The sequence below is a fragment of the Budorcas taxicolor genome, chromosome 10, assembly GCF_023091745.1.
Source record: "Budorcas taxicolor isolate Tak-1 chromosome 10, Takin1.1, whole genome shotgun sequence".
Taxonomy (NCBI): domain Eukaryota; kingdom Metazoa; phylum Chordata; class Mammalia; order Artiodactyla; family Bovidae; genus Budorcas; species Budorcas taxicolor.
Genome location: NC_068919.1, coordinates 48089025 through 48102136, shown reverse-complemented (window position 1 = coordinate 48102136; position 13112 = coordinate 48089025). Strand labels below are relative to the sequence as shown.

Below are 13112 nucleotides of genomic sequence, written 5' to 3'. Positions count from 1 at the left end.
AAATATAAGGGATGAATTGAGAAGTATAAGAGTAAAGACTTCAATAGAATGGAACAATATCAATAATGATTATCAAGTAATCCTTTGCGTGAAGTATGTTAATTGTATATGAACCCAGCCAACACAAATTAAGATCCTGCCTAACTATTCCCCTAACAAAAAACAAAACAAAGTAAATAAACTATTTCATCGAGATAATATGTGAGATTTAAAAAATAATGTCAAAAATTTAAGAAAATTTCAAAAAATATATTTTAAAACCAATTATATAGCACTTTTAAAAGGAGCTTGTTAGAAAACACATCTATATTTTTTCATCATACTCCTAAATATCTTAAAAATAAAATGATTACATTAACATTCATATGCAACTAATAAGGGAATAAGAGAGAAATCAAAACATGATAATCACTACTCACACTCTGCTATTTAACTCTGCAGTAGAAATGTTTTAATAGAAAGAAATACTAATACAATCAGAAAACTGAAAATTAAAAGCATAGAATTTACAGATAAATTGAACTGTGTATATTTACAAAGGAATTAAAAAGGAGAACAAAGCCTCTTGTTTAACTTACCAACATAAAATGAGGAGTTGGAATGCAATAAACTTTCAGTCCATAAGCGACAGAGCTCACTTTCAGTCAGAGCTTCAACTCCATAACAAGCTTGATACTCCACTTTTGGTAATACATAAACTGGAAATTGCTGCAATTCAAGGTTATACTCTTATAAAGCTTTATTAATTTACTATTAACAGTAAATACATTTGCCTATATAACTTAGCCACTTTTCAAAATGTTTTCAGGTAATCTTATTTCATCCTTTCAAATACAGTTGGATGTAGGCAGAAATATGGGTAGAACCCTTAGTAGACATGGGCAGTGGTGGATAAAAAAGAGATCGTGAACCAAGAGCCTCCCCTACCCCCAACCAAAATCAACATACCTCTCCATACATAAACATATTTTATTTCTGTGACTGAACATGACTGACAGGATCCTTGGAATAAACCCTGGGTTACATAACTACCCAAAGGTTCAAAACTAGAAGGTGGGAAGCCATGACTGTAATACACACTAATAATTCTCAAGAGGGTTAAAAAAAAAAGTATGATTTTTTTTTTGCCTGTTTAAACCATTAGTCACATCATCTCAGGCTTAAATACTCTGAGCAGCTTGTTTTCATTCTACAAATGTATGAGCACTAGTACTTACATTAATACACATGGATGTTGCTCTCTTCATTAATACAAAAGACTTTATTCCAGACACTACGTACTTGACAAATTAGCCATTTAGTGTTTATTGGTCAGGACTGTACAGAATAAGCAAAATGACTATACCTACGATTAGTCCAAATGAGATGTAAGGAAATCCATGCCTGTAAAATAATGTAATGCTAGTCATGTTCACTATGCTCATATTAACTCATTTCTGTCAAAGAAAATTCTAATCTTAATAGCAGTCTCTTCATTTCTAGCTGGCAGAGGGAAAAACACGTGACTTAAGGAACTTAAAGTTACATAGCCAGTTAGTACTTGTCAGATTGGGCTTCCCTGGGGCTTCCCTGGTGGTTCAGTGGTAAGAATCCACCTGCCAACACAGGAGATGCAGATAATGCAGGTTTGATTCCTGAGTCAGGAAGATTCCCTGGAGGAGGAAACAGCAACCCACTCCAATATTCTTGCTTGGGAAATCCTATGGACAGAAGAACCTGGTGGGCTACAGTCCATGGGGTTGCAAAGAATCGGACACGACTTAGTGACTGACCAACTTCTGAAATTATACTAAGCTGTCTTTCACTTTTATACTTGAAACTACTTCATAAATGTTTCAGAATGACTGATTTTCATAAACTGGCGAATTTAGTGGGCCTAACATAATGGTGGTGTTAAGAATAATTCAAATCCAGTAAAATTTCTGTGAACAATAATTTTGGTTCATTATTACTTTTGAATATTGTAAAACTCAGCAGCAGTGCTTCTTAAACTTCAATGTGCATGTGAATAACTATTTTAAAATAAATGTGGAATCTGAGGTGAAAACCAAGCCTATACATGTTTAACAAGCTGTTGTTCCTGGGGCCAAAGGTTGAGTAGTAAGCTCCCTACAGCATCTCCTTAATTTAAAAAAAAAAATTATGATTAGGATAATATTGCTGTGTGATAAGTCGCTTCAGTTGTGACTTTTTGTGGCCCTATAGATTCTAGCCTGCCAGGCTCCTGTGTCCGTGGGATTCTCCAGGCAAGAATATTGGAGTGGGCTGCCTTGCTAAACTCACTTAATTGTATAATAATTCTTCAGCAATTGGTAATCTGCATTTATGGTTGCTTATAGTTGCAAATAAAACCCAGAGATAAAGAAATGAAGGCTCAAAGGGTTAAGATACGTGCTCAAGGACACACAACCAGTTCACAGCAGAGTTGGAAAACGAATAACTGAGAAAGAAGATCCTCTTTTGGATCATGAATAGGTAATAGAATTAATTCAAGATTTCTTTTCAAATTAAAAAACATTACTCTTTCTGAATAAAGTACTTTGGGGGATTTTCTTTGATAATACTGTCATGTCTATAAAAGTAAGTCTTGAATCTGGTATTAATTTATGTATTCTACTGCCATCTCCAGGAAGCCAAGGGAAGGAAAAGTCTGAATATTTTATCTCAGTACTCCAAAATTAAAGTGAAATTTTAAGTACAAAGTTTTCAAATTATATACATTAAACTTACTGTTTTCTTTATTCCTTAATTGTTCACTTCTAAGTAAAAGCTTCTCTTGGTTTTCTGTCTTCCAATTTATCACATAAACCTTCCAAACTTTTACATACATTCCAAAATATTTCATAGCTAGTATCCTGTCACTAGGATAGTGACATAACCTGTATCCCAATAGGTACATTTCTGTTGTTTCCTAAGATTCAAGCACCTTCAGGATGCTTTTCTCTGGACCGAGAATCCTGTCACTAGGATAGTGACATAACCTGTATCCCAATAGGTACATTTCTGTTGTTTCCTAAGATTCAAGCACCTTCAGGATGCTTTTCTCTGGACCGAGAATCCTGTCACTAGGATAGTGACATAACCTGTATCCCAATAGGTACATTTCTGTTGTTTCCTAAGATTCAAGCACCTTCAGGATGCTTTTCTCTGGACCGAGAATGCCAATGTAAACTTCAAGATAACTAGATCTAAGTTTTTAATCCCTTCAGAATATAACTCTTAGGAAATCTGGTTAACTGAGACAGACAATAATATAATATTAAATCATTCAGAGGTATTTTGTCTGGATTTCATAACTACATGTAGAACTCAGTAAATTCTAGCTTCATCTTGAGTTCCAAATTAGCCTCTTTTTCATCAGTTGAGAGTGGCTGCTGTTCTAGGTTCCCCTCTGTTGTACAAGATTAAGCAGAATCTTGATGAGAAAAAATAAATGACATTGGAAACTAAAATCTCAATTACAGTAACAGAGAATTGAAGAAACAAAGGGAAAACAAAAAGAAGAAATGAGGTTCTTGGATAGCAGAAGTTGAAGAGACTTCTGAGTGTTTTAAAACTTGATCTAAACCAGCTGGTTTTTAAGAAGGAAATGCTAATGAGGATGCATTCTTACCTAACTGGAGTTTAAACACTACCACTTCAAAATTTTAACTAGTGCCTCAATTTCCCTTCCCTAACACCCTCCTCTCTCCTCAAGCCTCAATTTTTTCTTACTTATTCAATATTTATTTATTGAGTTTCCATGGAACAAAACATTTGAGAAAAACAGATGACTAGGATATGATTCCGAAGGGAACATATTCTACTAAGGAATTTAAAATATGTGTACTAAACTATTACATATAATGATAGATAAAATAAGTATTTGCTGAAAAATTTAAAATTATACTCAGGGTTTGACATAATCAGAAACAGAAGGCTCCTATTTAGCTATTCTTTGGGGCTTGGTGGTTTTGATATATTTTGATGAAGAGTGAATACTCTTCTTTAAGGTTTTACAAACTTTACTTTAGTCAAGTGAATGACAATGTCCTTAACAGGTTATCTCACTGAACAATGAAATCAGGGTCCAAAATATTCCTAGGCTATCCTTACTTAAGAGATCCTGCCCATCAATAATTTCTAAGTGTAATAAGCTGGTAGATCAGTACAGAGTGGTATGGGCTCACAGAAATGATGTTAGTGTCCAAATAATCAGATAGCAGGTAAGAATGAATGAAATAAAATCTTGAAAATACAATCCAAAGCACTGATGCTATCTGTATTCAAGATGTGCATGCTATGGCTATTAACTTCATCACAGTTGAGTACAGATGAGACAAGAAAAAATTAGTAAATAAAATCTTTTAATACAGAGAATACTTGTATTTATCGAAAAGGAGACTAAAATCAGACCTATAGCATTTTGTCATTCCCTAATGTACTCGTTTTAAAAACTCTCTACCATTTGTTTAATTCAAAACCAGCTGGTTTCTAAAATTTCAAGTCTGAACCAGTGATGAATACCAATTATGAGAACTTTTCTTTTCTTCTTCTTCTTTTTTTAAATTCAGTTACACCTTAATATGATAAAAGTAGTAGTCAGGGACTTGATCCACAAGGGTCAATGCTGGAACATCACAGTTCCTTAGCCCCAAACACACTGACATTCTACAGTGATCACTCAGGATTCTTAACGGGTGGCAGGTTAAACAGCAAGAAACAGAGAACATCAAAAAAGGAAGGAACTAGGACTTCCAATGTAGGGGGTGTGGGTTCAATCCCTGGTTGGGAAACTAACATTCCACATGCCTCATAGGATGGCCAAAAACATTAAAAAAAAAACAAGAAATAAAAAAATAAAAAGAAAGGGAGGAAGGGAGGGAAAAAAAGAAGGAAGAAAGGAAAGCAGGAGGAGGAAAGGAGAGGGGAAGATAAGAAGGATGGTCGGAAGACGAAAGGAAAAGGAAGGAAGAAAAAGTGAACTATGATAAAATGGACACAACAGAAAAAATATTAAGAAAGGAGAGATTTCATTATTTCTCACATAATCATTTATACCATAAAAGCTCCTCTTTACCTAAATTCATTGGTTACACTCACAAAAATCGAACTAACCTGAAAGAGAACTTAAAATATCAAATATAACAAAACTGCCAAAAGAACCAATTACTTGAAGTGTAGCAAAAACTTTAACTAAGGAAAATATTTATACCAAATCCCCAAAGAAACAATAGGGGAAAAAGGAAAGAAGACATTTAGTCTTCTATCAAGCCTGGGAAGACATCCTCAAATGTTCATGAAAGCCCACCTTTCAAAATGCAAACTTCTAAAATAACTCAAAAAGATTCTCAAATAAAGAAAGAAAAGGGTGGGAGGTGGGAGGGGGGTTCAGGATTGGGAACTCATGTACACCCGAGGCTGATCCATGTCAATGTATGACAAAATCAATACAGTATTATAAAGCAAAATAAAGTAAAAATAAAAATTAAAAAAGAAAGAAAGAAAGAAAGGGGCCGATAAAGGAAAATTCAAATTCACACAGAAAGCTGGAACATATGTGCCAGTCTAGGTCAAGTCTATAATGGTGCCGTTTTTCACAAAGTTTATATATAGTCCACGCAAGAATGTTATCAGCACTCATGATTATTACATTCAACTAAACTTTATTAAAAGTGTTTTCAGTATTTTACTAAAAAAAAATCTCAACCTGAAAAAACTACTGTAAGAAAGATCAATAACTTAAAATCAAACTTCATCACAATGGCATGTTCAATATTTGCTGCCCACCTACTTATGCTACGATATCCTAACTCCCCAAGTAACAACTTACTCTTCTGATTTTCTTCCGTTTTTTAGAACGTGGTCTGGTCTCTATCCTCTGGACGCTGCATCGCACAAGTAACAACAGGTCTTGCAGGCTAAACAGCTTATAAACAAAATTTCCTTCCTGAGGAGCGACATATTCTGATGTATCTTCAACATAGTCCTGAAGTTCATACGGCAATCCTTTAAAAATAATTATATTCATCATTTTTATTTTAAACTACTTTATCCATCATAAAGTTTTATTTTAAACTACTTTATCCATCATAATCCAAGATAAAACAATTGAACTACCAGCTTTCTAGTTCCTGTGACCATTACACTATTAGCATTTCTGTTTACTATAACTGTAACTCCAGCAAGAGCTGAAATCAAAGCTTTAAGGTTCTCTTCCTTTTATCCTACTACCCTCACAAATATATCAGTGAGACAACGTACGAAGTAAAAAGAAGTTTTAAAAAGTAGTGTTATTCATAATAGAGACAGACCTGAGGTGCAGCCTTATATCTATTTTACAAAATGAAAAAGTACAAAACTGCAGTCTGACATCAAGAATAAGTAAATTTAGATTAATACATATTTATCATGATTTTTGACACACTTGTCTTTCATCATTTCGGCAAACCACATTATCTATAGCTTACTGGCCATTGTAAATGTTGAATAAACACAGGTTACAAAAATCAATACAATTGTGGGTGCGTTTTTGGAGTGAAGGTTTTTACACAGTCAATGATAGTTCATTTTCCAATCAAAATGAACCATCAGTGACTATGTAAAGATCATAAACGTTATTACAAAGAGAAAGGAGGGGAATGAGGGGGAAAAACCTAAGGACAAGGAACAGGCAAATAGTTAATATAAAATTCTCTGTAAATATTTACTTACGTCCTTTTGGTTTCTGAAAGGCAGAAGGCCAGATAGACTTTGGCCAGCTAGAGGCATCTGACGGAGCAGAGGGTTGCTCAGAAACAGGAGGCTGTTTAGAGTTTTCTGAATGCATTAAGGGCAATTCAGGCATTTTTCTGGAAATTGGTTTTAAGAGTTCATCCTGCATTTTTAAAATTTCTCCAACTGGATCAAATTTTTTATATACTCGTTTGATAGGTTTTTTTAAAACACATGACTCTTCAGGACTACAAGTACTATTGGTCTGGTTTCCTGTAGAAGTCTGTCCTGAGGAAGAATTTAGGCTAGCTGGTTTAGAACTTAAATTAGAACCCACTTCAGCTGTCTTTCCATTACTATTATTTTGACATTCCATATCAATGATTAAACAGTCTTCATCTGTATCACTACTGTCAAGAACTACATCTTCAGTGTTAGCTGCTTCTGATGTAACAGTCTTTTCCTTTGAATTACTGTCTGTGTTCTCTAGAACATTTACTCTTTCATCAACACTCTCCATTTCAGTGGCCATATCATTTTTATTAGAGGTTTCAATTTCCATAGAACTTTCTAATTGTAAGGGATCAGATGTTTTCAAGTCACTATCTTGCACCAAAGGCTTGTCAGAATTTGATATCTTTTCACCACATGGTATAAATCTCTGATCATCTTTACTTTTGGACTCTTCAGGGCCACTGTCTATGATACCAGTCACCAGCTGTTTCTCCTTCTGCAACTGTTCCATCAGAATCTGAGATAAACTTCTAGAATGAGCAGAAATGTCTGGTGAAGTTGGTGCCTCAGATGTGTCTGCTATGCTGGGGGCTGTGAGTGTATCTGTCATGGGGGCTACTGTGGAGGTACTTGCTGGACTTGGTGACTTTGATGGTTCGGTGGTGGTTGCTCCAAAAGTTTCAAGTTCTGTGACATCATCATCAAACTCCAGATCCAAATTTTCTCGGGTCTCAATTTTTCGGCACTGGTTAACTTCATAAGATATCTTGAGAAAATATATTGGCAAACTATTAGCAACAATTCTAGGCCACCCCTCACCTATCAGCGACCCATCACAAACATAGTTCATACTCTTTAAAAGGAGAAAGAAAAGTTGAATGGCTTTGAAAGGGTATTGCTTTGACAGAGTATTAGCAACTATTACCCTTATCTTCCCAATGAAACGTTGACGAAACACAGAAAAATTTTCCAAGTTGCTATATACCATAGGAAATGGGAAATACTTGTGAACTACTACATCTCAAGAGGTATTCCCACTAATCAAAAACAGGTAGGACCTCAAAGAAGAAATATGAGGCCAAACAGGAAGGCAGTGGATTTCCCTTCACACCCACTTTATATGCTCTTGCAGGGACTTAGGTGACCAGGAGGAAAGCCTCTTGCCACTCTAAGGAAACTGCAACTGTGGAACTGTGGAATGCAACTGTGGAAGAGTCACCAGCCTCTAACATCAATCAGTATCTTTCCTCACAAATCCACTCAGGGAAAACAACTCTCAGCAGTATGAGGAAAAATGGATAGGAAATGGTTTTACTCTATCTCGGGACATGAAGCCATTGAAGGTTATAGTTTTTATGTACTGTTTTAGTCATGGAAGAACTCCAGTTTTAATTTATTCAGGAATAAACTGTCTTGTCAAGTAGCAAAATCTCTCCTTAGTCTGGCAGAGTATTTTAGATAAACACCATGAAATTGTTTTACAGCTTAGGATTTGAGAGAAAAATATTCTGACAGCCTCAGGCAGTGAGTAAGAAAGATCCATCTGTGTAAATCACCTCTCTGAAACTCAATTTCCTCATCGGTAAAATAATGATAACAGGGTCATCATCTTAGGTTTGTTCTAAGCATTAAAAGTTCAATTATGTACAGAAAATTTCTTGGTATAGTCAATCACAGTAGTTTCTCACTAAACAATACCACATTTAGTAAAAGAAAAAATAAAGCTATACATTGTTTACGTGAGGCATTCTTACACAAAAAGGTTCAAGGAGAAACAATGGGACATGATATCAAGAAATAAAGAAAGTAGGACTAACAATATTAAGCGTTAGAGAAAAGTCAACGCAAAAAGCATTGGATAGAAAAAGGAATATTATGTGGAACAAAAGATGAAGTCCAGGAAACTCCTGGACAGTCCAGGGGTTAGGACTCTGTACTACCATTGCCAACGGCATGGGTTCAATCCCTGGTCAGGGAACTAACATTCCACAAGTCACATGGCTTGACTGAATTAAAAAAAAAAAAAATACCCTAAAAGAAAAAAGATGAAATCCATGATGAACAGATAATGATTTGTGACATGCCAAATAACATTAAAATTGTCAAAACTGAAAAATAAAAGAAAAATTTGAAAGAAACAACTGTACTTGGCCAATGATACACTGTTTCTAAGTAAGTAAAGAAAGGGATGAAGAAAGTATGAATATTTACTAACTGAAACAAAGATACATGAATGACTGAAAACATACACATAGACTACAAAGATATACCTTTTCCCGCCCAAGGATCGAAGGGGTATTTCCAAAGACGGACTACAAATTAATACACAAAGAAAATATCAATAAAGTACAAAGCAGAATCTACTAAGGTTGACTGTTTAGAAGGAAATAAAATCAGAAATCATTATGCAAAAAGTCAACGAACAATATGAATGCAAGCACCTGGAAATTTAAAACTGCCTAAACTGTTGGATAAAAGAAGAAATGAGAGTGATAATTACTGATTATTTAAAAAGCAACAAAAATGAGAAGAGTTATTAAAAATCAGAAGTATCATTCATAGCCTTTTCAAGAAATAGGTAAAGGATAATATATTCAAAATAATGAAATTTCATAAATATAAAACCAAAATTAATGAACTGAAAAATTATGCTCTCACCGCTGACAGAACAAATTTGGGTAAAATTAAAAATGGTATTTACCTGTAAATATGTGCTTATGAAAGGATTCTTCTGTTAAACATATTAATTATATCAATAAAATTAACACTTCCTTAATGTCATGAAATACCTAATCAGTGTTAAAATTTTCTAGTCTGATACATTTCTTTTTACAATTGTTTACTGGAATAAGGATCCCACCTAGATCCTGACTCTACATTTGGTTGATGTCTCTCAATTCTGTCAACAACCCCTCCCTTCAGTCCAGTTCAGTTGCTCAGTCGTACCCCTCCCTTACTCTCGGCCAGTTCCCATATCCACCAGACATTTGTAGAAGAAACTAGATCAGTTATCCTGTGGGATTTTCCACATTCTAGATTTTGCGTCCCCATGATATCATTGAACACATGCTTCCCCTACATTTCCTATTAAATGATCTAATAGCTTGATCAGATTCAGGCACATTAAAAAAAAAATCTTCATATGTTGTATGTGGTAATGTATACCTCCCACTTCAGTCAGGAGGCTAATGATGTTTGGTTATCTTTCTTCTTGTGATACTACAATTGTTCTGTTGCTTCATCAAGTGTCAACAACCTATTCTATCGAAATTCCTTACTGATCTTTTAATGATTTTAGCAGTCATTGATGATGATCACTGCCTAGATTTACTATTTCATTAAGAGTTGCAAGGTCTTTTCTGATGGCTCAGAAGGTAAAGAATATGCCTGCAATTCAGGAAACTGGGGTTCAATCCCTGGGTCAGGAAGATCCCCTGGAGAAGGGAATGACTACCCACTCCAGTATTCTTCCCTAGAGAATTCCACGGACAGAGGAATGCTGGTGGGCTACAGCCCATGGGATTGCAAAGAGTCGAACTCGACTGAGTGACTACTGTTATCACAATCACTTAGAAGCTGCAAAATGGTGACAGTAAAATTCTAGCATTACTGTGAAATACAGTTTGTACTGGAGAAGACACATATTTGAAATTTCAAAACTTTTCAGAATAATGACTTGATACACTAGCATCCTCTGAAGGTGACTAACACTCTTTCAAAAAGATATTACTTTAAATTCATGGATTTTAACATATTTCATATGTTTTATCTACTGCAGAGCTGTTTTTTGTGACAGTCAAGCAAACACATCTCGGGCCAACGGGAAAACCTTCAAGCATCTTTTTTACACGATTCCAGTTTTATTATAAGATTTTTGCTTCTTTGATTGGCCTTTGTACCTCCTATGCTACAATTCTTGGTATCTAATACAAACATAAGCACTTGTGTGTTTTATCATACTATCTAACATGTTCAAAATAAGAACAGCAATATCACTACTAACAATGCGATTATTAAATGAAATTTAAGATTTTTTGGCAATTCTTTCTGAACATGATATAAATTTTTGGTCACTAAATTATCTGAATGACCATTTTCACTTAATATGTATTGGATATCACATTATAGCTGCATACCTAGAGTTTTCTGATTCTTTTTATAGGCATACTTTGGAGACATTGTATATTTCAGTTCTAAACCACCCCAATAAAGCAAATATCACAAAAAAAGTGACTCACAATTTTTTTTGTTTCCCAGGGCATATAAAGATATATTTACATTATAGTCTATTAAGTGTGCAATGACATTATGTCTTTAAAAGTATATACATCTTAATCAAATACTTCACTGCTAAAAAGTGCTAACAATCATCTGAGCCTTCAGCAAGTTGTAACAGTCACATCAAAAATCACAGATCACCATAACAAATATAATTATTTTGAAATATTCGAGAATTACCAAAACGTGTCACAGTGACATGAAGTGAGAAAATGCTGTTGGAAAATGGCAATGAGTGACCTGCCTGATGCAGGGTTACCAGAAACCTTCCATTTGTAAAAACCCAAAACAGCATCTTTGAAACGCAGTAAAGCAATGTGTGCCTGTAACAGTTTCATAGTAGGCTAAGACTCTGATGCTGGGAGGGATTGGGGGCAGGAGGAGAAGGGGACGACCGAGGATGAGATGGCTGGATGGTATCACGGACTCGATGGACATGAGTCTGAGTGAACTCCGGGAGATGGTGATGGACAGGGAGGCCTGGTGTGCTGCGATTCTTGGGGTTGCAAAGAGTCGGACATGACTGAGAGACTGAACTGAACTGAAGATGTACAGCTTATTTAATAAATACCCTATTAAGGGACATGAGGACTGTTTCCAATAAATACCTTAGAGCTGCAATGAATATCCTGCACAAATATTTCATTCTTTTCCTAGTATAACTTTGGGCTACATTTCTAAAAGTGAGAATTCTAGGGTAAACGATGAACATATTAGCTTTCCTCTGTTCTGTTGGTACATCTTTCTTCTTACAATTTTTGACTGTAGAAATGTTACAGCAATCATTTTTTTTTCCTCTAATAACTTTGTAAGAACTTCCATTAACAATTCTCTTTTGCTTCTCATGTTTGAGATGGGTTTATCTGCTCAGACTGTTACCTGCAGGAGAACAATCCTGTGTGGGACTGTCCCAGGACAGCATTCATAGACTCACGGCTCTAAGCCCATGTTTCATTGTTCCCACTAGATATGTATGCATGCATGAAGGTTGGTTTGCATTCGTGTGTGCATATAAAATCTTTAGTACGTGAACTTCCTGATGTTCAAGCTGGTTTTAGAAAAGGCAGAGGAACCAGAGATCAAACTGCCAACATCCTCTGGATCATGGAAAAAGCAAGAGAGTTCCAGAAAAACATCTATTTCTGCTTTATTGACTATGCCAAAGCCTTTGACTTTATGGATCACAATAAACTGTGGAAAATTCTGAAAGAGATGGGAATACCAGACCACCTAACCTGCCTCTTGAGAAATCTGTATGAAGGTCAGGAAGCAACAGTTAGAACTGGACATGGAACAACAGACTGGTTCCAAACAGGAAAAGGAGTACGTCAAGGCTGTATATTGTCACCCTGCTTATTTAACTTCTGTGCAGAGTACATCATGAGAAATGCTGGGCTGGAAGAAACACAAGTTGGAATCAAGATTGTCGGGAGAAAGATCAATAACCTCAGATATGCAGATGACACAACCCTTATGGCAGAAAGTGAAGAGGAACTAAAAAGCCTCTTGATGAAAGTGAAAGAGGAGAGTGCAAAAGTTGGCTTAAAGCTCAATATTCAGAAAACGAAGATCATGGCATCCGGTCCCATCACTTCATGGGAAATAGATGGGGAAACAGCGGAAACAGTGTCAGACTTTATTTTTTGGGCTCTGAAATCACTGCAGATGGTGACTTCAGCCATGAAATTAAAAAGACGCTTACTCCTTGGAAGAAAAGTTATGACCAACCTAGATAGCATATTCAAAAACAGAGACATTACTTTGCCGACTAAGGTCTGTCTAGTCAAGGCTAGTCATGGTTTTTCCAGTAGTCATGTATGGATGTGAGAGTTGGACTGTGAAGAAGGCTGTGGGCCGAAGAATTGATGCTTTTGAACTGTGGTGTTGGAGAAGACTCTTGAGAGTCC

General features: G+C 35.5%; 1 protein-coding gene across 1 annotated transcript in view; it reads right to left on the bottom strand.

The window, feature by feature from the left end:
• Nucleotides 1-13112, bottom strand: part of ICE2 (interactor of little elongation complex ELL subunit 2) — a 63331-nt gene that overhangs the window by 22862 nt on the left and 27357 nt on the right. The window contains exons 9-11 of the mRNA XM_052647108.1: nucleotides 6694-7693; nucleotides 5813-5988; nucleotides 579-708 (exon numbers count right to left, since the gene is read on the bottom strand). Coding sequence (XP_052503068.1) covers nucleotides 579-708; nucleotides 5813-5988; nucleotides 6694-7693 — 1306 coding nt within the window. The remainder of the gene's footprint in view (nucleotides 1-578; nucleotides 709-5812; nucleotides 5989-6693; nucleotides 7694-13112) is intronic.